Source organism: Coregonus lavaretus, assembly GCF_964263955.1.
Source record: "Coregonus lavaretus genome assembly, chromosome: 14".
Lineage (NCBI taxonomy): Eukaryota > Metazoa > Chordata > Actinopteri > Salmoniformes > Salmonidae > Coregonus > Coregonus lavaretus.
In genome coordinates this window covers 20,130,484-20,154,993 of record NC_140001.1, presented here as the reverse complement: position 1 = coordinate 20,154,993, position 24,510 = coordinate 20,130,484, and the positions used below count along the sequence as shown (strand labels likewise).

Here is a 24,510-nt window from a genome sequence, read left to right as displayed (position 1 = left end):
CAAGTCTCTTGGGGTATGTCTCTATAAGTTTGGCACATCTAGCCACTGGGATTTTTGCCCATTCTTCAAGGCAAAACTGCTCCAGCTCCTTCAAGTTGGATGGGTTCCGCTGGTGTACAGCAATCTTTAAGTCATACCACAGATTCTCAATTGGATTGAGGTCTGGGCTTTGACTAGGCCATTCCAAGACATTTCCCCTTAAAATCACTCAAGTGTTGCTTCAGCAGTATGCCTGCTGTCCTGCTGAAAGGTGAACCTCCGTCCCAGTCTCAAATCTCTGGAAGACAAACAGGTTTCCCTCAAGACTTTCCCTGTATTTAGCGCCATCCATCATTCCTTCAATTCTGACCAGTTTCCCAGTCCCTGCCGATGAAAAACATCCCCACAGCATGATGCTTCCATCACCATGCTTCACTGTGGGGATGGTGTTCTCGGGGTGATGAGAGGTGTTGGTTTGCGCCAGACATAGCGTTTTCCTTGATGGCCAAAAAGCTCAATTTTAGTCTCATCTGACCAGAGTACCTTCTTCCATATGTTTGGGGAGTCTCCCACATGCCTTTTGGTGAACACCAAACGTGTTTGCTTATTTTTTTCTTCAAGCAATGGCTTTTTTCTGGCCACTCTTCCGTAAAGCCCAGCTCTGTGGAGTGTACGGCTTAAAGTGGTCCTATGGACAGATATTCCAATCTCCGCTGTGGAGCTTTGCGGCTCCTTCAGGGTTATCTTTGGTCTCTCTGATTAATGCCCTCCTTGCCTGGTCCGTGAGTTTTGGTGGGCTGCCCTCTCTTGGCAGGTTTGTTGTGGTGCCATATTCTTTCCATTTATTTATAATGGATTTTAATGGTGCTCCGTGGGATGTTCAAAGTTTCGGATATTTTTTTATAACCCAACCCTGATCGGTACTTCTCCACAACTTTGTCCCTGACCTGTTTGGAGAGGTCCTTGGTCTTCATGGTGCCGCTTGCTTGGTGGTGCCCCTTGCTTAGTGGTGTTGCAGACTCTGGGGGGCCTTTCAGAACAGGTGTATATATACTGAGATCATGTGACACTTAAATAAAGTCCACCTGTGTGCAATCTAAGTAATTATGTGACTTCTGAAGGTAATTGGTTGCGCCAGATCTTATTTAGGGGCTTCATAGCAAAGGGAGTGAATACATATGCACGCACCACTTTTCTGTTATTTATTTTTTAGAATTTTTTTTAACAAGTTATTTGTTTCATTCCACTTCACCAATTTGGACTATTTTGTGTATGTCCATTACATGAAATTCAAATAAAAATCCATTTAAATTACAGGTTGTAACGCAACAAAATTGAAAAAACACCAAGGGGGAGGAATACTTTTGCAAGGCACTGTAAACAGTTCAAGTTTGCCTATGTGGACTGAAAGCAAATAAACCTGTGGCAGACAATTAAAAGTCATACAGTATGCTTGCAGGCTTTGATTAGCTCATACTATCATTAAAGCTAGATGTAGAACATCTGAAATTAGCATACATTGCCATTACACAGGAAGAGAGAGTTTTGTTATGCTTTTGGAGTAAGGCAGTTTGTCAATTTTTACTAGAGTTGTAGAGTAGCCTAAGTTGGTTCAGTATAGGAAAAACAGTGCAGCAAACAGCCACGTGTCTTACCGGTCAGGATGGACTGGTCTACTCTCAGGGTTGTAGATTTGATGGAGGTAAGACGGATGTCTGCAGGAACCTTGTCTCCAACTGGGGATGGGGAAACCAGACATACAGACAGAATTAGAGGTACACAGATTTAAAAACATAATAGATGTACAACAATGCTTTGCAAATTGTGCAATCAGGGAAAACTAGACAGATAATTAATATGACCTCCATAACTTCTGCCCATGACGTCAACTCATTGTAGCAGCACAACAGATACTATACAGTTACAGGTCTCAAGACCTGGTTATGGATGTGCAAAGCCATATTCAAGTCTAAGCCCATACTAAAAGCAGAACATTATGAAAAATACAGAGTGCTTAGACTAATTGACCTTGAAGAGTACTGAGCCGTTCTCTGAAATATAGAAGTCATTTATTCAGCATCAGTGTTAACTGATAGACTATAGCTCATTTCAGGGTTTGTTGCTGTGCCACACAGAGGCAGAGTACTGGGCTTCCATCACTGTAGAGGAGAGAGGAGGAGAGCCAGAGCAGGAGGAGGAAATGGAGGACTGGTGAGACATAAAAGGCCCATCCCAAAGGAGACAGACAATTTGGGCCACATCTGAATTGTGGCGTCCTGATTCAGCAACCTATTAGTACATAAACGCTGTAGGTCACAGTTCTACATAAAAACACATCTATTGGCTCTCACAGACCTGGAGACTTAACATGGTATTACAATGTCTTCCTGTAACCAGGCTGGCCTGTAAAAATGTATTTCCCCAATAAAAACACCTCCACACACAGACCATCTTGCAAAGGAGACAAAAGAGGAAGACATGAATCTTCAGTCATTTTTAAACCAGCCCAACCCAAGACAAACTCAAGGTGATATGTAAAGCAGACATAAAAGGAAAAAGGGAAGGCTAACAGGTTTATTTTCAGTCATGCAAACATTACCTTTCTTTTCAGGACACAGTGAGTCCTGGAATAATATGCCCAATCTGGGTGATGGAGGGAGACTGGTGGAAACCAGGGAAGGGAAACATGTTCATGAATATCAGGATTCCTTTTTCAGGACTGAACAGACAGTAAACTAATCCGATCCCCCCTGTGCCCTTGAGAGGAGAGGAAAATAGCATGGGATGTACAATACGCACAGCCAAAATGGGAAAACTATTTAAATATGTTCCCCCAATGAGCTGACCAAACGATCTGGCCTTAATAGCCATGTATTGTTCTAATCTCCACCCGGCACAGCCAGAAGAGGACTGGCCACCCCTCGGAGCCTGGTTCCTCTAGGTTTCTTCCTAGGTTCCTGCCTTTATAGGGAGTTTTTCCAAACCACTGTGCTTCTGCACTACTTGTTCCTTGGGGTTTTAGGCTGGGTATCTGTATAAGCACTTTGTGACAACTGCTGATATAAAAAGGGCATCATAAAATACATTTGATTGATTGATTGATTGATTGATTGGTTTAAAATGCCAGCTGTTTTCCTGTCATCCCCACTGCACAGGAAGAGGTGGAGGAGATAATACAAGCCGCTGTCACTCAGACATGGAGCCCCGCTTTCCAAATCTCATCGACGCAACAGGAGTGGCGCTTAGCACACAGTACATGCTGGAACCTCAAACTGCTTTGTTTTTAAACCTTCAATTAACAAGCGGGTGTCCCTAAGCTGTCACATATTAAAGCTAGACACATAAGCCTCAACACCAACAAGGCCTTGGCTCAGAGAGAGAGAAAGAGAGAGATGCGAGCTGCCCCGGTGTGCAGTTGGGTGTGTGTGTCAGGCCTTATTAATGCCGACACTGGTGCCAGAAGTTCTGGACCATCAGTGGACATGGGCCAATCATATGAGTGAGTGAGTGAATGAGAGACCGCTTTTCTCCGAAATAATTGTGGAACAATGTGTTTCACTTCTGAAAAGGTCAGGAGACCTAACTGGGCTGCAACATCACATTTTCATCGGGCTCACTTGAAAGCTATTCAGACAAAGGCAAACAGTTACATAATATTATCTACAGGCCAAAGAATGATACCACATTTGGGAGGAGTTTCAATATACAATCTGACACCAAGCTGAACAGAAAGAAAACATGACCACAGTCAAATGTTTCCCCTTCAGTCATGAAGCATAACGGCAACATCCTTAGGGTTGTGCAACACTTCCTGTGCAAAGACACATTACATTTTTTAAGAAACGTTGGCGACTACAGGGTGGGGGGTATAGAGAGACAAATCAGGATGGCTTAAAGCCATTTACAATAACACTTGTTGATGTCATTATGGGGGTGCAAAACACATAAGACACACATGACATTGTCCTGGTGCAGTTAGACTGGCCAGACCTGCTCTGGATGAAGTGTGTGTTTATCATCTGTCCCTTTAAGTCAACATCCTACTTGGTACCAGGCCAAACGTCTCCTCAAACATGAATACTTTCACCCTAAGGCTTGCCAAAAAGTGAGTCTCCACACCTAGGCAAGTGAGACAGGCAGCGTAGCAACAAGAGGCACAGACTCAAGAGTCCGTGAACCAGTGCCAGACATGACTCCCAGGGGTGCCCTTCTTTACAACAATGGAGTAAGTCCAAGCAAGGCCACCACACCAGGAAGACAGACAAACTGCTTTAGCTGACAGACTGAAACAGGCCCTGCTGTGTATGACTGCATGACGCAGCAGGCTTCTCTGTGGCCAATCCTGAGGGTACAGGTGCTTATGGCAGCTACAAAAAAAGGCTGAAAAGCTCATTCTGAGGAAGCTATTTTAGAAGCACTCGACGGGTAACTAAGTCCTAGAACTCTTCAAGTGCTCTTAACCAGCTGTTATTGTCTAGAAAGCATTCACCACTAACCAAGTGTACAGTACACTAACAATTCAAATGCCAAAGAACTTGTTGAATCAGAGAAAATTACAAAAGGAAAAAGGAGGCCATGTGAACATAAACATGAACACTAGCCTAAAGCTAGCTGGAGTAACAACCATGTGTCTGGCTTTAATCTTTACTTCCTGTTTTCAGTGGGTGTATTGAGATCCCTAGTCTCCTCTCATAACCTAAATAACTGTGTGTAGGACTGTACAGTACACTACAGACAGATCACCATGTCCTGTCCTAGGATTGGTTGCAACAAGACACTGCGACGGAGTCACATGACACCTAGATTAAGACCAGTGGCCTGTGCTGTGTGAGATATAGACCAGATGCTGCCCATCTGCCAGGATTCTGCTGGGAGATAGAAAGGAAGAACAGAGGTCAACATGCCTTCAAACTATCTATGGCCTCTATATGCTGGGGAAAACATCTGTACTGTTGAAAAATACATATCATACAGTAGACAAAGATTTTTTTTCAGACATTGAAATGGATACTTAAAAACGACCTCTTTTGGATGTCCTGTCCCTATCCCAGCGCGTTCTGTTGCCATCAACACCATGAAAAGGTTGTAATTAAACCCTCTGTTTATCCCTGTACTTAGCTCAATGAAAGGGGAGTATTGATGACTCATCCCACCTTCCTTCTCCTCTCCACACAGCAGTCTTCTTAATATTCTAATGCACTTTTCCACGTCGTCACGAGAAGCTGTGTACAAGGCTAGTCTGACCACAGTAATGTATTCTGAAAGAAGAAGCTCTGAAGAGTACTAATGTTTCCCCTGTTGTCTTAAGGTCAACCTCTTCTTTCAGTTGGCTGGGTTTTCCGTGCATCTGCAGGACAGAACAGCTACGTCTCGTAAGACGAGTGTGTCTATTTGTCAATAACAGCTGGTGCGTGATGTCTAATATTAAGGAAGTCTCAAGGTATTGCTCACCTGAGGTAGAGTACCTCAAGATAAGCTGTAGACCACACAATTTACCCAGAGAGTTTTCATCTATATTTTTCGTAGCTGTCTATTTACCACCACAAACCGATGCTGGCACTAAGACTGCACTTAACGAGCTGTATAAGGCCATAAGCAAACAAGAAAATGCTCATCCAGAGGCGGCACTCCTAGTGGCTGGGGACTTTAATGCAGGGAAACTTAAATCAGTTTTACCTCATTTCTACCAGCATGTCACATGTGCAACCAGAGGAAAAAAACTCTAGACCACCTTTACTCCACACACAGAGACACGTACAAATCTCTCCCTCGCCCTCCATTTGGCAAATCTGACCATAATTCTATCCTCCTGATTCATGCTTACAAGCAAAAACTAAAGCAGGAAGTACCAGTGAATCGCTCAATACAGAAGTGGTCAGATGACGCAGATGCTAAGCTACAGGACTGTTTTACTAGCGCAGACTGGAATATGTTCTGGGATTTTTCCGATGGCATTGAGGAGTACACCACATCAGTCACTGGCTTCATCAATAAGTGCATCTGACATTTTAAACCTGTCCTTGACTGAGTCTGTAATACCAACATGTTTCAAGCAGACCACCATAGTCCCTGTGCCCAAGAACACTAAGGTAACCTGCCTAAATGACTACCGACCCGTAGCACTCACGTCTGTAGCCATGAAGTGCTTTGAAAGGCTGATCATGGCTCACATCAACACCATTATCCCAGAAACCCTAGACCCACTCAATTTGCATACCGCTCCAACAGATCCACAGATGATGCAATCTCTATTGCACTCCACACTGCCCTTTCCCACCTGGACAAAAGGAACACCTACATGAGAACGCTATTCATTGACTACAGCTCAGCGTTCAACACCATAGTGCCCTCAAAGCTCATCACTAAGCTAAGGACCTTGGGACTAAACACCTCGCTCTGCAACTGGATCCTGGACTTCCTGACGGGCCGCACCCAGGTGGTAAGGGTAGGTAACAACACATCTGCCACGCTGATCCTCAACATGGGGGCCCCTCAGGGGTGCGTGCTCAGTCCCCTCCTGTACACCCTTGTTCACACATGACTGCATGGCCAAGCACGACTCCAATACCATCATTAAGTTTGCAGACGACACAACAGTGGTAGGCCTGATCACAGACAACGACAAGACAGCCTATAGGCAGGAGGTCAGAGACCTGGCCGTGTGGTTCCAAAGCTGCACCATCGAGAACATCCTGACTGGTTGCATCGTCGCCTGGTATGGCAACTGCTTGGCATCCGACCGTAAGGCGCTACAGAGGGTAGTGCGTACGGCCCAGTACATCACTGGGACCAAGCTTCCTGCCATCCAGGACCTCTATACTAGGCGGTGTCAGAGGAAAGCCCAAAAAATTGTCAGAGACTCCAGCCACCCAAGTCATAGACTGTGCTCTCTGCTACCGCACGGCAAGCAGTACCGGAGCGCCAAGTCTAGGTCCAAAAGGCTCCTTAACAGCTTCTACCCCCAAACCATAAGGCTGCTGAACAATTAATAAAATGGCCACCCGGACTATTTATTATTTACATTTTCTTAACTCTATTTCTTGAACTGCATTGTTGGTTAAGGGCTTTTAAGTAAGCTTTTCACGGTAAGGTCTACACCTGTTGTATTCGGCACATTTGACAAATAACATTTAATTATATTTTTATGTAAATTAGATTTATGCGTTTCATTTTCAATAAATTTGCTAAAAAAATCTAAAAACATATTTTTACTTTGTCATTATGGGGTATTGTGTGTAGATTGGTGAGAAAATATATTTAATCCATTTTGAATTCAGGCTGTAACAACAAAATGTAGAATAAGTCAAGGGGTATGAATACTTTGAAGGCACTGTATATATTTAAAATCATATTGAAATACATTTCATGTTCAATCAATTGAGCACTATTTTGCTAATTGTAGACTACTGTAAAAAAATGTGGCTCAATATACTTCATGATGCGTAACATGTGCGCAGATTTGTGTGCCAAATCTTGATTTAGTGCATTATTATAGGATAAGCATTAGAATAAGCCGCCTCAATATTTGCAGCCATAGGTGATATAATCTCTAGGAGCTGATCCGTCGTCAGTATTGTGGAACAATTTTAATGCTAAGGTAAGATTTGAATGGAGAAAGCTTATCTGATCTTTCGATCCTATCAGCATCGACACATGCTTCAATGACTCACTTATTAAACATTCTCTCTACGGGGTGTTTAGGGAAATGCATGTTACATCTTCGGCCCTTGTAGGAAAGATGCATCATTAAAACACTCCAAACTTCCATCGCTATTGGGAAACCGGTCCCAGGGCTAAATGAACAGCAGGTTGTTACTGCATCAGCATCCCTTTTTCAAGTTCATACAGATCCCTCCGCCTCATTCATCTAAGACACAGACAGCCATTGTGTCTCCTGCAGACAAGCTGGGGACAGCAAACACCTGGCTGGACCACACACTTGCCAAAAGACCCCACAGCAGGCCACACAAAATGCCACATGCCATGATGAGTGTCTGGAATCCCAGGCCATGGAGGGTGCTGATGGGTAGGGTATCTGTGCATTGGGCTTGGAGGGGTGGGATCGCTATCCACCACTGACAGACTTCCCTACAAGGTAATCTTGCTGTCCAAACAATAAAAGCAGCTGAGAGATCATCCCCCTCATCCCACCCCACACCGACTGGCCCTATCAGTATCTGGGCCCGTACTGAACATGCACCAGCCAGGGACCAGGTCAGTCTCTCCTCAGTCCTGCGGAACTGCAACACCCCTGGCTACAGACACATTATGTTGATGACTACTAGCTATGTGCAATAAACACATTGACGAGTGGAGCGGGAGGCTGGCTGTGTCAGGGCCCACAGTGGTACCCTGACAGGCAGGGCCAGAGATTGGCCCGTTTAGTATTCTGCTCACAGCTCAACCAGTAAGTGCAGCCTGCGTCCTCTGCCTCAGCAGTAAGCTGGCATCTGCGTCATGACCAGCCTTCCTGCATGGCAGGGGGTCACACTGGGGATTTGGGAAAACATTCAGAAAGCAGCCTCACAGAAACCAATATGAAAAGGCTCTGCAGGATTTACCCAATGTGCTCTCTAAGCTTAGGTGACATTCTCAATCTCCACCTGACAGCATCCACAACGCATCACTCGGACAATATCTGCTTTACCAACTGTTCCCTTGAAGAGAGTCTGGTTTCCGAGCAAGGCTGTTAGCCATTTTCCTGGGTAAACACACAGCAAAACCATAAGCGATCTTCACTCTACACAACCAATCATGCATACACTCAACAAACATATTTACATTTTAGTCAGTCATTTAGCAGACGCTCTTATCCAGAGCGACTTACAGTTAAGTGAGTGCATACATTTTCATACTGGCCCCCCGTGGGAAACGAACCCACAACCCTGGCGTTGCAAGCGCCATGCTCTACAAACTGAGCTACAGGGGACTGTAACATATGAAGCACAAAGAGGCTGGAATTCACACAGCAAGGACCAGTCAAGGATTCTTGGGCAACAAATAAAGGCAAATATACAGAACACCCACTAATACATCCAGGACCCACTTTGATAACATATCATCATGAAGGTACTGTTAAACATCAACCCCCAAACCAAATGTTCCATCACTCTAAAACAATGGGTTGAATAGAAAATGCACTCAGTGCTGCCGGTGCCCTTCTCAAGGTGAGTTTGGAGTCCTGCTTGGAGTCCCACGTCATACATGGCAAGACTTTTCCCCAGAGAGGAACTACCGTCATTGCCTGCTATAAATACACCATTATTCCATAATCTAGACAGGCTAAAAATAAAACCCACCACTATGCACAGAAAAACCCAGTATCACCTCAGTGGCTTAGGGTTAAACCAAGTATCATGATAACGTTAGCGCTTCAAAGACTCCAGCATTTTACTGCACATCAGTTGACTACGTCTACATCCATCCCCCCTGCACTGCAGCCACATGCTTTCCAGGACACAATTCCACTGAAAATCAATCAGAAACATCTCTCTCTCTGCTAAAGTGCTAGTCACTCCAGGCTCTTTCACAAGCTACACTGAGGAAATGTGAGAGACGAGCCACTCCAAGGTTGAGTTTACCGGCTCCAATGGATATGTGCTAGCATGGTGCTATGGTTGAACTCAATGTGAGCCTCGAAAAGGTGGTGTGCCGTGTGCAGTGCACCTTCGTGAGTTTAGCACCCCAGGAAACATGCACACGTGATTCGAGAGGTCCTTAGCACCACTAGTGACTAGTCCTCTGGGACAATGGGTTAATAGAAACATCCAAAAATACACCACTCCTGTAGGGTGTCACCTCTGCAGTGGGACTGGGGGGGAGAGGGCAATTGAAATGAGCTTTTGCTGCTCAACGTCAGCCTGACCATGCCTGGATTCATGAGTCCGGTTAAAAATAACATTTACCGTGCCTTGCAGAAATATTCATCCCCCTTGGCATTTTTCCTATTTTGTTGCATTACAACCTTTCATTTAAATGGATTTTTATTTGGATTTCATGTAATGGACATCCACAAAATAGTCCAAATCGGTGAAGTGAAAAAAATAACTTGTTTAAAAATTTTCTATAAAATAAATAACGGAAAAGTGGTGCGTGCAAATGTATTCCCCACCTTTGCTATGAAGCCCCTAAATAAGCTCTGGTGCAACCAATTACCTTCAGAAGTCACATAATTAGTTAAATAAAGTCCACCTGTGTGGAATCTAAGTGTCACATGATCTGTCACATGATCTCAGTATATATACACCTGTTCTGAAAGGCCCCAGTCTGCAACCCCACTAAGCAAGGGGCATCACCAAGCAAGCGGCACCATGAAGACCAAGGAGCTCTCCAAACAGGTCAGGGACAAAGTTGTGGAGAAGTACAGATCAGGGTTGGGTTTTAAATAAATATCCGAAACTTTGAACATCCCATGGAGCACCATTTAAATCCATTATAAAAAAATGTCATGCTGGAATACCCATCCATGACCCATTGTCAATGCCCTGGCTGAGGGAAGGAGGTTCTCACCCAAGATTTGACGGTACATGGCCCCGTCCATCGTCCCTTTGATGCAGTGAAGTTGTCCTGTCCCCTTAGCAGAAAAACACCCCCAAAGCATAATGTTTCCACCTCCATGTTTGACGGTGGGGATGGTGTTCTTGGGGTCATAGGCAGCATTCCTCCTCCTCCAAACACGGCGAGTTGAGTTGATGCCAAAGAGCTCCATTTTGGTCATCTGACCACAACACTTTCACCCAGTTCTCCTCTGAATCATTCAGATGTTCATTGGCAGACTTCAGACGGCCCTGTATATGTGCTTTCTTGAGCAGGGGGACCTTGCGGGCGCTGCAGGATTTCAGTCCTTCACGGCGTAGTGTGTTACCAATTGTTTTCTTGGTGACTATGGTCCCAGCTGCCTTGACATCATTGACAAGATCCTCCCGTGTAGTTCTGGGCTGATTCCTCACCGTTCTCATGATCATTGCAACTCCACGAGGTGAGATCTTGCATGGAGCCCCAGGCCGAGGGAGATTGACAGTTATTTTGTGTTTCTTCCATTTGCGAATAATCGCACCAACTGTTGTCACCTTCTCACCAAGCTGCTTGGCGATGGTCTTGTAGCCCATTCCAGCCTTGTGTAGGTCTACAATCTTGTCCCTGACATCCTTGGAGAGCTCTTTGGTCTTGGCCATGGTGGAGAGTTTGGAATCTGATTGATTGATTGCTTCTGTGGACAGGTGTCTTTTATACAGGTAACAAGCTGAGATTAGGAGCACTCCCTTTAAGAGTGTGCTCCTAATCTCAGCTCGTTACCTGTATAAAAGACACCTGGGAGCCAGAAATCTTTCTGATTGAGAGGGGGTCAAATACTTATTTCCCTCATTAAAATGGAAATCAATTTATAACATTTTTGACATGCGTTTTTCTGGATTTTTTTGTTGTTATTCTGTCTCTCACTGTTCAAATAAACATACCATTATAATTATAGAGTGATCATTTCTTTGTCAGTGGGCAAACGTACAAAATCAGCAGGGGATCAAATACTTTTTTCCCTCACTGTAAATGTCTTGGAATGGCCTAGACCTCAATCCAATTGAGAATCTGTGGTATGACTTAAAGATTGCTGTACACCAGCAGAACCCATCCAACTTGAAGGAGCTGGAGCAGTTTTGCCTTGAAGAATGGGCAAAAATCCCAGTGGCTAGATGTGCCAAGCTTATAGAGACATACCCCAAGAGACTTGCAGCTTTAATTGCTGCAAAAGGTGGCTTGACAAAGTATTGCCTTTGAATAGTTATGCACGCTCCAGTTCTGTGTTTTTTAGTCTTATTTCTTGTTTGTTTCACAATAAAAAATATTTTGCATCTTCAAAGTGGTAGGCATGTTGTGTAAATCAAATGATACAAACCCCCCCAAAAATCAATTTTAATTCCAGGTTGTAAGGCAACAAAATAGGAAAAATGCCATGGGGGGTGAATACTTTTGCAAGCCACTATACCTGAGTGAGGTGTCCTTTTTTTCCTAACAAAGACTAAGAACTGTTTTGGTTAAATCTTAAACAATGGTTATTCATAAGCCAAATTACTGAATCATCAAAAATGGTGTAGGTTTAATGCATCCTACAGCACTGAGAAAGACAGGGCCAACTTACCAGCAACCTCCACAATGTCTCCAGGCACAATTTCTTTGGCCTTGATCCTCTGAACAGTCTTCCTGTCCTGGCGGTAGACCTTGCCCATCTCAGGCTCGTACTCTTTAAGGGCTTCAATGGCATCCTCAGCATTGCGTTCCTGTGTAGATTAGAAATGTTGACTGTGTGGTTACATATTACATACTGAAATAGATGATCTGATGACATTATAGATTTAAAATCAAATAAGCCTATTTGACTTTTCACCATCCCACAAACTGCAGATATGCGACTTCCTTTAAAAGGCACAATCTGTCACTTCAACAGCCTAACCATGCAGTTTTGTTTCATTAATTCTGATGGATGGGGCTGGCAAAATGTAACCACAGTCATAGACAGCAGGAAATATTTTTAGAGCTAGTGCATGACCAGGTGATTCCCTTTGCATATTTTCAATTCAGAAAATAGTCAATTTCTATACTGATTATGCTTAAGAAAACAGAAGTGTAAGTTGTTAACACTGTGTCATAGGGAAAGTCACATTTATGAGAACAGCAGCTAAATAAGAAAATTCACACACTGTGCGAAAGTCATGTTTGTGTTTACTCAATAACTTAGAGGAATAGAATGCTTGGTCCTAAAGTCCACATTTCCTGACCAGCTTCAACATATAAGTGCTTCTGCATCTGCATTGCTTGCTCTTTGGGGATTTAGGCTTGGTATCTGTATGGCACTTTGTGAAAACAGTTGATGTAAAAATGGCTTTATAAATTACATTTGATTGATTCATATCAGTTAATAAAGAGCCTATCATTTTCTGTTGAGTATGGTAATTTAGGGCTACGGGGACAGAGCTTGGTACTCAGTACTCCCGAGTGGCGCAGTGGTCTAAGGCACTGCATCGCAGTGCTAGCTGTGCCACTAGAGATCCTGGTTCGAATCCAGGCTCTGTCGTAGCCGGCCGCGACCGGGAGACCCATGTGGCGGCGCACAATTGGCCCAGGGTAGGGGAGGGAATGGCCGGCAGGGATGTAGCTCAGTTGGTAGAACATGGCGTTTGCAACGGCAGGGTTGTGGGTTCGTTACCCACGGGGGGCCAGTATGAAAAAATAAAAAGAATAATGCATGCACTCACTAACTGTAATTCGCTCTGGATAAGAGCGTCTGCTAAATGACTTAAATGTAAATGTTGGAGTCTACTCCATTGCACGCACTAGCTTGGCTTAATGAACATTCCTCCTAGGAGCTGCCTGGCAGTGTAAGCAAAGTCAACCAGCGTGACAGAAGTTCTATCTGACACTATAAATTGGCCATCTAAACTGAGTAAAAAAAACAACTATCAACTTGTTGTTTGAAACAGAGTGATTGCCAATATTTTATGCTCGTTCTTTGGCTGCACATAAATGCTTTATGGATTGGATTCAAATGTTCAAGGCCATTTGCTCACAAACATGCCATCTATGTTGAAGGCAGACTGCTGAGGAAATGTAGCCTAGTTCTTCTGGACAAACTCATGCAGGCCAGAAATATGCATGAGTTTAGACAGAAATAATACATCCTAAGGGAGCATACAGCCTAGTTGTGCTGCTACAGGCTGACTGCAAATATGGATTAGAGAATGTCTAAGAGACCACTGTGTGTAAACATCAGCAAAGCAACAGACATGTCAAGGCTGGGCGAGAGGAGGGGTTGTCAGTTTTCTTTGGTCTCATCTAAACTGTCTCAAATGTAGTCAATGACCCACTTCTACTTTCCATTGAAAAGCATGTTAAATAGAGTAAAGCATCAAACGGGCATATGACCAAGAAGCAGAATGTATGAGACTTGTGGATACTCCTACCTGTAACTCTTTATGGTGGCCTGTTTCGCCTATAGTCACTAGCTAGCAGCATACAAGCTGTAGAAGTATTCCTTTCCACAGCCTGCACCAAAACAATAGTTTCTGAATACTTTGTCATTGACATTGCAGCTCCACACTGACATTGAAGATACTGTAAAAGATGTCTAAATGATGTAATGTTAGTTGCTCACCTGCCACACACCCACTATGGCATTGGCTATAAGAATGAGTAAGATTACAAAAGGCTCCACAAAGGCTGTGATTGTTTCTTCTCCATCCTCGAACAAGGCCAAGACCTAAAGGTAAACAAGACAAAGATGATACATTATTGCATATAGGACATAGTACAGGAGTACGTAGCAACATTATTCCCCCTGGTTACTTACAACTACGCATTTAAATGATCATAATCATATTAAGAAGACTATGATTGAAGTATGTTGTGAAATAAGGTTGTACTAAATGTCATGATGGGGAACGCATGGCTGTTAGTGAGAGCTGTAAAAACAGACAAACTCCATCCATGCTTGCCAATGGACCCAACAACATCTGTATTTAAACATGGTAGTAGTAGAGTTTATGCATTCTGATATGACTGATTAATTTAGCAGTGGCCGTCACATTTCTAACATTTTAAAAAGCTTTGAGCTAATAAGTGCAAAATGTACCATTAACCTAATTTTAGTCTGGCAACATGATTTAATTTGAAACTTTTCTTCAACGATGGAGGTGATTATTGAACCAGAATTTCATTAAATCATGCTGCCAGATTTAATTTAGGTTTATGGTCAAGTTTGCACATAAATTGCATTTGCACTACAAAACTGTCAATCAAACTCAGAAAATAGAGTAAGGCTACAAAGCTTAGAACAGATTGACTGGATTTGTAATGCTGTATCTGTAATTTCAGTGTCAGCACATAACAGTACATTTGGCCAAATTAATCAATGGCCCTCAGTATCATGCACAGTATGCATGTCAAAATGAGCAGCTGAAACCAACAGACAACCATCTTACCACCTCAAACCAAACCCCCCCCCCCCCCACACACACACACAACATTAAACCAGTTACCAGGAGGACCACTGCTTCTGTAATCAGTCACAACCCACACATTGTGCATGTAACAAAGCCCTTCTCCAACTCAGCACTCTTCCTCTCTCACAAACAGGAGATAAAAACACTTCTGGGAGTGGGACTCATTTGAATAATGTCCCTCTTAACTGCTGAGAATAAGCGCACACAAATTCACTTCAACGAGACAAAGCTGCATAACACTGACAGCATCATGAACACCCTGCTGCACCCGTTTCTTTCCGTCTATTAGCCTATTACTCCCACAATCAGATCCGACTTAATAACTGACCACCGACCAAAAGTATGGGAGTGAGGGGCATGGGGTGTGGTGTATTCGTCTGGCGTGTGTCCTCCCACTGAAGGTCAGAGCCCAAATTTGGTCTTCAGTAGGGCCCTGTCCCCTGGTCAGACAGCAGCCACCGACACCTCCATATCGCACGGCTGGGTACACTACATCCCAGCTCCTCTAGCAGACTAACACACCGCACACGCGCACACACACACCAGGGATTATAGATTCCAGCTCTTGAACCCTCCATACTGGCCTCAAAAGGACCCCATCTCCTCAAGTCAAGGTGCTTAGTATCTGACACTACATTTTCCAATGCAGAAACATCCGTCTGTCCACTACCTAAGAACATGAATAGTAAACACAGATGTAGAGGAACACTGATAATACTGTAGAACTATGGAATTTAGGCTAGATCACTGCATACTGTCAGTTAAATTTCCACCAAAACATTTAGCTTGTGTATAGGCTTCTTACTCCCAATAACGATGTAACGTTAAATGTCCAAACATGAGGAGAAAGGCAAACTACCAGCAAGAACCCTGATAGAAGTGATTACGCTGAAAGAGTATAAGATGACTCAAATGTCTTGTTAGACACATGGTGATAGCAACTCGATTCAAGCAACTGCTGTTGTCACCATTCCTCAGACGTGTAGCTAGCCTTCTCAGCTGTTTAGCAGCCTGATCTGAGAGTGTAACCTCAGCAGAGGCATACAAACACTTGCTGTCCACACCTCTCATGCCACTAGGCCAAACAAACGTTCCCTTTCCATTAGACAGCCCACTCCTACTCACAAGCTTTTTTCAGCACCTCCAGACAGCAAGCAGATGATCAGATGATTTAGGGGTTTGCTTATAAGACAACTTAACACAGCACATCGGGATTGTCACATCTGCGTAATAAACCAAATTAATCAAATGCATTCACAATTCTATTAATTTAAAACCTTTACAGTGACACCAAGAATACCGTGACTAAATTATCAGAGTGACATGCTTCTAATACTCACATCAATCTATATTTGTCTAATGTAAAATGTTGGCTGATTGATATCAAGGACTAGCCTATTAAAACAATTTAGTGTGTCCTAAACCCCATCTCAGAAACAAAGAGTCCAGGTGATATACTTACAAAAGATATACAAGCTGCCAGCAGAAGAATTCGTACAAGTAAATCTTCAAACTGTTCAACAACAAGCTCCCATAGAGACTTCCCTGTGGAATGAAAGAGGTGTAAAATGACATGAAATCAAGAAAAAGAGAATGCATCACATAGGCTACGTTTACACATGCAGCCCATTCCTGATATTTTTTCACTAATTGGTCTTTTCACCAATCAGATCAGCTCTTTTGCAAATAATTGGGCAAAATATCAGAATTAGGTTTAATTTTTACAACAAACTATTTTCAACAAGTGTTACCTTCTTCAGCAGGTAGCTCTGGAGATGGTCCAATCCAAAGTGCATCAAGGAAAAGAGAACACACCATTAGGGAAAATGGTTTAGTAACGGTTATTAAAATTCTGACAATCAATCATGATATGGCATTGCAATTTGTTGATCTCCACCTCAGCTTTGACTACCACCGACCCATATGACTCCCACTAACCCCCTATGTGCTGGTTTAGATTGTGCAAAGCTAAACCTTTGCCATCAGAAACCTGAAAAACAGGGATTTCATTTAATTGCATTCACTGCATGAAACCACAGCCTTGAATTCAGCTGAGTCATTAACAGTATCAAAAGTCGTAGAGGGTAAGCATATTACCCAATCAATGTTTGAATTCATGGTGGTGACCATACTATAGGGAACTTTTTTTAACCCATGTTTTCAGAGGTCACCTTGAATGTTGTCAGACACCCAATATATCTTGTGTATATCTCTGACCTCCTCCCTATAGGCTGTCTCATTATCGTTGGTGATCAGGCCTACCACCGTCATGTTGTCGGTCATGCACGGCCAGGGAGTACAGGAAGGGACTAAGCCACCTGCCTACCCTCACCACCTGGGGTCAATCCGTCAGGAAGTTTTATATTTTCCATGTCCTTGTTCAACCACGTCTCCGAGAAACATAGGATGTTACAGTTCTTCAGGATCACGTTGATAGGATAGTCTCGAACGGAGCTCGTCCAGTTTATTCTCCGGTGATTGCACGTTTGCCAATAGAACGGAGGGTAGAAGCGGTTTATCCACTTGCCGACGTAGACTCGTCAGGTATGCCGCACGCCGGCCTCTATAACGCTGCCTCTTCCTTTTACGAGTGTCTGGGATTTGGGCCTGGTCCGGGATGAGCAGTATGTCCTTCGCCGCCGACTCATTGAAGTACAAATCCTCATCCAAATCGAGGTTAGTGATCACTGTTCTGATGTCCAGAAGCTCTTTTCACTCATGTTCAAAAAAAGTTTAAGATCAGTGCAAAAAAAAAAAGGAGCCCGTAAAAATAAAACTAGTTTTATTTTTGAAAGTTTACACAAATATGGGTATGTGGACTACAGAAAACGGGGGGCCGAGCACGCCCCCATTCACATCGATAGGGCTGTGGTGGAGCGGGTTGAGAGGTTCAAGTTCCTCGGTGTTCACGTCACTAAGGACCTATCATGGTCCAAACACCAACACAGTCGTGAAGAGGGCATGACAACGTCGCTCTCACCTCAGGAGACTGAAAAGATTTGTCATGGGCCCTCAGATCAAAAAGTTCTACAGCTGCACCACTGAGCGCATCTTGACTGGCTGCATCACCGCTTGGTATGGCAACTGTATGGCATCCGACCGCAAGGCGCTACAGAGGATAATACGTACATCACTGGGGGCGAGCTCCCTGCCATCCAGGACCTCTATACCAGGCAGTGTCAGAGGAAGGTCCTCAAAATTGTCAAAGACTCCAGCCACCCAAGTCATAGAATGTTCTCTCTGCTACCGCACAGCAAGCGATACCGGAGCGCCAAGCCTCCTGAACAGCTTCTACCCCCAAGCCATAAGACTGCTGAACAGTTAATCAAATGGCTACCCGGACAATTTGCACTGACTCTTGCTCTATGCACACTCACTGGACTCTACCCACACATACTACACTGACACTCCAACACACACACACACACATATTGACGCCACACACACTTTCACATTCTTCATATAGGCTGCTGCTACTCTGTTTATTATCTATCCTCAGTGCTTAGTCACTTTTACCCCTACCTACATGTACAGTGGGGAGAACAAGTATTTGATACACTGCCGATTCTGCAGGTTTTCCTACTTACAAAGTATGTAGAGGTCTGTAATTTTTATCATAGGTACACTTCAACTGTGAGAGACGGAATATAAAACAAAAATCTAGAAAATCACATTGTATGATTTTTAAGTAATTAATTTGCATTTTATTGCATGACATTTTCTATGGGGTTGAGATCTGGAGACTGGCTAGGCCACTCCAGGACCTTGAAATGCTTCTTACGAAGCCACTCCTTCGTTGCCCGGGCGGTGTGTTTGGGATCATTGTCATGCTGAAAGACCCAGCCACATTTCATCTTCAATGCCCTTGCTGATGGAAGGAGGTTTCACTCAAAATCTCACGATACATGGCCCCATTCATTCTTTCCTTTACACGGATCAGTCGTCCTGGTCCCTTTGCAGAAAAACAGCCCCAAAGCATGATGTTTCCACCCCCATGCTTCACAGTAGGTATGGTGTTCTTTGGATGCAACTCAGCATTCTTTGTCCTCCAAACACGACGAGTTGAGTTTTTACCAAAAAGTTCTATTTTGGTTTCATCTGACCATATGACATTCTCCCAATCCTCTTCTGGATCATCCAAATGCACTCTAGCAAACTTCAGACGGGCCTGGACATGTACTGGCTTAAGCAGGGGGACACGTCTGGCACTGCAGGATTTGAGTCCCTGGCGGCGTAGTGTGTTACTGATGGTAGGCTTTGTTACTTTGGTCCCAGCTCTCTGCAGGTCATTCACTAGGTCCCCCCGTGTGGTTCTGGGATTTTTGCTCACCGTTCTTGTGATCATTTTGACCCCACGGGGTGAGATCTTGCGTGGAGCCCCAGATCGAGGGAGATTATCAGTGGTCTTGTATGTCTTCCATTTCCTAATAATTGCTCCCACAGTTGATTTCTTCAAACCAAGCTGCTTACCTATTGCAGATTCAGTCTTCCCAGCCTGGTGCAGGTCTACAATTTTGTTTCTGGTGTCCTTTGACAGCTCTTTGGTCTTGGCCATAGTGGAGTTTGGAGTGTGACTGTTTGAGGTTGTGGACAGGTGTCTTTTATACTGATAACAAGTTCAAACAGGTGCCATTAATACAGGTAACGAGTGGAGGACAGAGGAGCCTCTTAAAGAAGAAGTTACAGGTCTGTGAGAGCCAGTAATCTTGCTTGTTTGTAGGTGACCAAATACTTATTTTCCACCATAATTTGCAAATAAATTCATTAAAAATCCTACAATGTGATTTTCTGGAGAGAAAAAAAATCTCAATTTGTCTGTCATAGTTGACGTGTACCTATGATGAAAATTACAGGCCTCTCTCATCTTTTTAAGTGGGAGAACTTGCACAATTGGTGGCTGACTAAATACTTTTTTTCCCCACTGTAAGCATTTCACAGTAAAGTCTACACTCTGCGCATATAACAAATAAAATTGTATTTGATGTTGAAAGCAATTGTGTATGCTACATGAAAAAAAATACACGTTATTGGAATTACTCAATAGAGTCTGAAACTTTAATTGGTCTCTTGTGCTGGGCAACAGGTTTAATACAGAGTGTTGGTGACTCCTTACTCTACCAACTCCATTTACTGCAATGCAAAACACTGTATATGGGATACTTATTGGGTTGTCGAGAAAAAAACGTTACTACCCGTCTCATATAAACTGGGGTGGGAAATACTCAGTAGGGTCTTTACAAACCAAATGTGTGTAGTTTTGGAGGTGGACTGTGTCATACATATCCAGCAACACTTCGTTCTCCACCACCTCCAAGCCCTCAAACGCAATACACTGTAATAGACTTTACATGGGGTACATATTGGCTTGTAGATATAACTTTTCTACCCGTCTCAGCTATGGATGGGTTGGAGAACAAAGTGCTTCTGGATATGTATGACAGTCCCCCTCCAAAACTACATATATTTGGTTAGTTAAGACCCTACTGAGTATTTTCCAATACACTTTAGCTGAGTCAGGTAGAAAAGTTCTCTACAGCCCAATTCTCAACATACCAATGTCAACATATACTTTTTTTCATTATTGGTCTAAAAAAAAAGTTTACAATATATATATATTTTTTCATAAATTACTTGCCTTTTCTTTTCGGCACAATAAAAGTGGCCATTGATTAAAATGCAATATCCTTGAATGAGTTATGAACAAGGTTTCCTCATTACCATACGTACGTGACGTCATCATTTGTGGCGCTGGCAGAATACTAGTAAATAACCATCTAGAAAAACAGACCACAGGATCCTATGAACTAGCTTTCGTTTTAGTTAACGTTAGTTAGCCTGCTAGCATCGTTAACTAGCTACATGGACCTGTTGCGGGTGGCTATCCTGCCCCAAATGCACAGGTCAGCGGTCTTAAACACCCTTGAAAATGAACTAATTGAACAATTCCCCAGTGTAACTACTTCCTTTAGTAAAAAAAATTGAAAACGTAAGATTGAAACCCACAAGGTAGTCTACGATGACGTCAACCAATGACCAAGCCGGGTGAGTGCTGACGTTTAGCTAATGCCGCGTTCAAAAGGACTCTGAACTGGGAAATCTCAGACCAGTGCGTTCAAGACAACTGGGAACTCGGGGGGAAAAACGAGCTCCATCTGGGAAAATTCGTTTTGAATGGTCATCCAACTCTTTCTAGAGTTCCAACTTTCCGACCTGAAGATCACTGACGTCATGATTTGACCTCATTTTTTCCCCGAGTTCCCTGTTGTCTTGAAAGCACCATAACAACGGACATAAATTACTGTACATTATCTAGTCCAGGGTTTCCCAAACTCGGTCTTTCCCAAGCTTTGATGATTTGAATCAGCTGTGTAGTGCTAGGGCAAAAACCAAAACGTGTACCCGGGGGGGGGCAGGACCGACTTTGGGAAACCCTGATTTCGTTCCCTCGTGAGTGGAATATAGTTAGCTTAAATACCGGTACCGGTAGTAGAAGTGTAGCTAGAGGTTCACGTACCGTTCGATCCCCATTTCTCCTTCTGACGTTTCACCTGGTCCAAACCAAGTCCCGTGCTTTCGTTGACAGAAAAATCGCTGTAAACTTCTTCAACACTCTTTGTGTGAGCGTTATCCATGGTGGACAATCGGCTCCTTATGTCAGTTGTACTTCGTTTACTCAGCCGCCTGCGTCTCTTTAAAAGTCAACACTTTCAGAAGAAGAAATACAGTGTGCCAACTGTGAAATATGCATTCAGATAACTGCCAGATGCTATAAATAATAAATTATTAGCCTGATGAACGAGCTAATTGAAACGAAAAATGACCCTTTCTCCTTCGATTAATGTTAACGTTACATTGGGTGTCCTCTTATCTCCCCAAAAATGGTGGAAAAGAATGCCACAATCGCCACTGCTGAGGGCTGCATTCACCCAGTCCAATCCTTGCGCTGCCCTCGGCTTGCGTTGGTCTACTGTCTCAGCTTCAGTGGTAACACACTGTAAAGCGCATCTGTTTTATTTCAAAAGTGCCTCAATACTGCCCCTTTCTTGCATGTTCCGTATGTGGACTACTCTAATTGGACAGAAGTAGTCCGGAAATGTTCTCTCAAAAGTAAGGATTTACCAAGAATTTGATATTAGCAGCCAGTGACAAACACGGCCAAACAAATACTCGGACTGTAGTAATCTGAATATGATGCAGAAAATCATGTTGATGCATTTCCCTTTCCCAGGATCAGTAGGCCCTAGTTCAGGGTTCTCCAACTCAGGGTCCAGAGGTGTAGGCCTACAAGCTTTTATTCCAGCGCATCATTAAGCATCAGTTGTCAGAGCACCTTACCCATCACTTCACCTGTACACAGCCCATCTGAAATTAGCCCACCCAACTACCTCATCCCCATATTGTTATTTATTTTGCTCATTTGCACCCCAGTATCTCTATTTGCACATCATCTCTTGCTCATCTATTATTCCAGTGTTAATACTAATTGTAATTATTTTGCACTATGGCCTATTTATTGCCTTACCTCCATAACTTGCTACATTTGAACACACTGTATATATATTTTCTGTTGTATTTTTGACTTTATGTTTTGTTTTACCCCATATGTAACTCTGTGTTGTTGTTTTTATCGCACTGCTTTGCTTTATCTTGGCCAGGTCGCAGTTGTAAATGAGAACTTGTTCTCAACTGGTTTACCTGGTTAAATAAAGGTTAAATAAATAAAATAAATAAAAATAAAAAACACACCTTGTTAAAATAAAACTTAGCATGATATTTAGTCTGGGCCATAATTAGCTGAATCATAGGGCTGTCATTAAAATTACTAAATTAGCAAAATAAAAAGCCATCGACTATTTACTGTAAACTATAACAATATACTTTGACATGGGATACTGAACAGGTTGGATATTGTCTATGTAAAGTCTATGTACCAGCATAGATTGTGATCCACACTCTGGGTTTGCATACCTAGCCACAGCCAGTATTTACGTACATTAGTATGACCAACAACAATGAGAGTGACTGGACCCCAGCAGCATGCTCATATTTGCATGCATGCATTCACCTCACCTGACCTCACCTGACATCATAATTTGATGTGAACAAAGGCAGCATTTCTTTGTCAAACCAAGTGATGCAAAGCAATCACAGGCAAACTACTATGATGGTGTGAAGTATGTCAGCGAAGGGCACTAGGTTAAGATGACACCCCACTGTGTTTATTAGGGGGCATTATTGTAAGCTCATTAAACAGGACTGGCATGTTTAATCTGTTGACACTTCTTAATGGAGGCATCCAGGGGGACAAGGCCGATCCTGTTGTCAGTTATAATTCTATCCACAGTTCCGAGTCAAGTTTCCTTCTAGAATTCACAAGCAATCCATCTGGCACAGGGATGGACTGCTAACTGTGGCTGTCAGCACAGTGGAGGCTGGTGGGAGGAGCTATAGGAAGACAGGCTCATTGTATAGGCTGGAATGGAATAAATGGAATGGAGTCACATGTGGTTTACATATGTTTAATACCGTTCCATTGATTCCATTCCAGCCATTACAATGAGCCGGTCCTCCTATAGCTCCTCCCACCAGCCTCCTCTGTGTCTGCAGTATATTGAGTTACACTACATGACTAAAAGTATGTGGACACCTGCTCGTCGAACATCTCATTCCAAAATCATGGACAATAATATGGAGTTGGTCCCCCCTTTGCTGCTATATCAGCCTCCACCTGGTATTATATAAACACACATAAGACATGGGAAAATTCATATAATTGCAGGAAATTAGCTTTAAAACAGCTAAAAAAATCTCTTCCCCATGCAAAATGTGTAGAATTGCTGGAAATTAGCTTTAAAACTGCAACATTTTCTCTCGGCCAACAAGAGGGGTGTGAACAGTTTGGGGTCGCATGGGTTGCCACCAGCCTCCAGTATGAAAAATGTATGCACTCACTAACTGTAAGTCGCTCTGGATAAGAGCGTCTGCTAAATGACTCAAATGTAAAATGTTGCGAGGTGGGGGTTTGTTACTACGCCGATAAATTACATTATCCATCCGGACCCTTGCCACCTAGGACATTTCTGTGACCGGACCTTCTCAAAAAGTACTTGAGTACTCCTGCACTAGATGTTGGAACATTGCTGCGGGGACTTTCTTCCATTAAGCCACAAGAGCATTAGTGAGGTCGGGCACTGATGTTGGGCGATTGGGTCTGGCTCGCAGTCGACGTTCCAATTCATCCCAAAGGTGTTCGATGGGGTTGAGGTCAAGGCTCTGTGCAGGCCAGTCAAGTTCTTCCACACCGATCTCGACAAACCATTTCTGTAAGGACCTCGCTTTGTGCACGGGGGCATTGTCATGCTGAATCTGGAAACGGCCTTCCCCAAACTGTTGCACAGAATCGTCTAGAATGTCATTGTATGCTGTAGCATTAAGATTTCCCTTCACTGGAAATTAAGGGGCATAACCCGAACCATGAAAAACAGCCCCAGACCATTATTACTCCTCCACCAAACTTTACAGTTGGCACTATGCATTGATA

At 43.4% G+C, this 24,510-nt stretch overlaps 1 protein-coding gene across 1 annotated transcript in view; it reads right to left on the bottom strand.

Moving 5' to 3' along the window:
- LOC311141928 (sarcoplasmic/endoplasmic reticulum calcium ATPase 2-like) overlaps nucleotides 1–21,926 on the bottom strand; it is a 36,816-nt gene extending 14,890 nt beyond the window's left edge. Inside the window, exons 1-6 of the mRNA XM_084177441.1 lie at nucleotides 21,484–21,926; nucleotides 16,721–16,738; nucleotides 16,432–16,514; nucleotides 14,123–14,227; nucleotides 12,113–12,251; nucleotides 1,635–1,715 (exon numbers count right to left, since the gene is read on the bottom strand). Of these exons, the coding sequence (XP_084033567.1) occupies nucleotides 1,635–1,715; nucleotides 12,113–12,251; nucleotides 14,123–14,227; nucleotides 16,432–16,514; nucleotides 16,721–16,738; nucleotides 21,484–21,601 (544 nt within the window). The 5' untranslated portion in view covers nucleotides 21,602–21,926. The remainder of the gene's footprint in view (nucleotides 1–1,634; nucleotides 1,716–12,112; nucleotides 12,252–14,122; nucleotides 14,228–16,431; nucleotides 16,515–16,720; nucleotides 16,739–21,483) is intronic.
- Nucleotides 21,927–24,510: the final 2,584 nt, after the last annotated feature.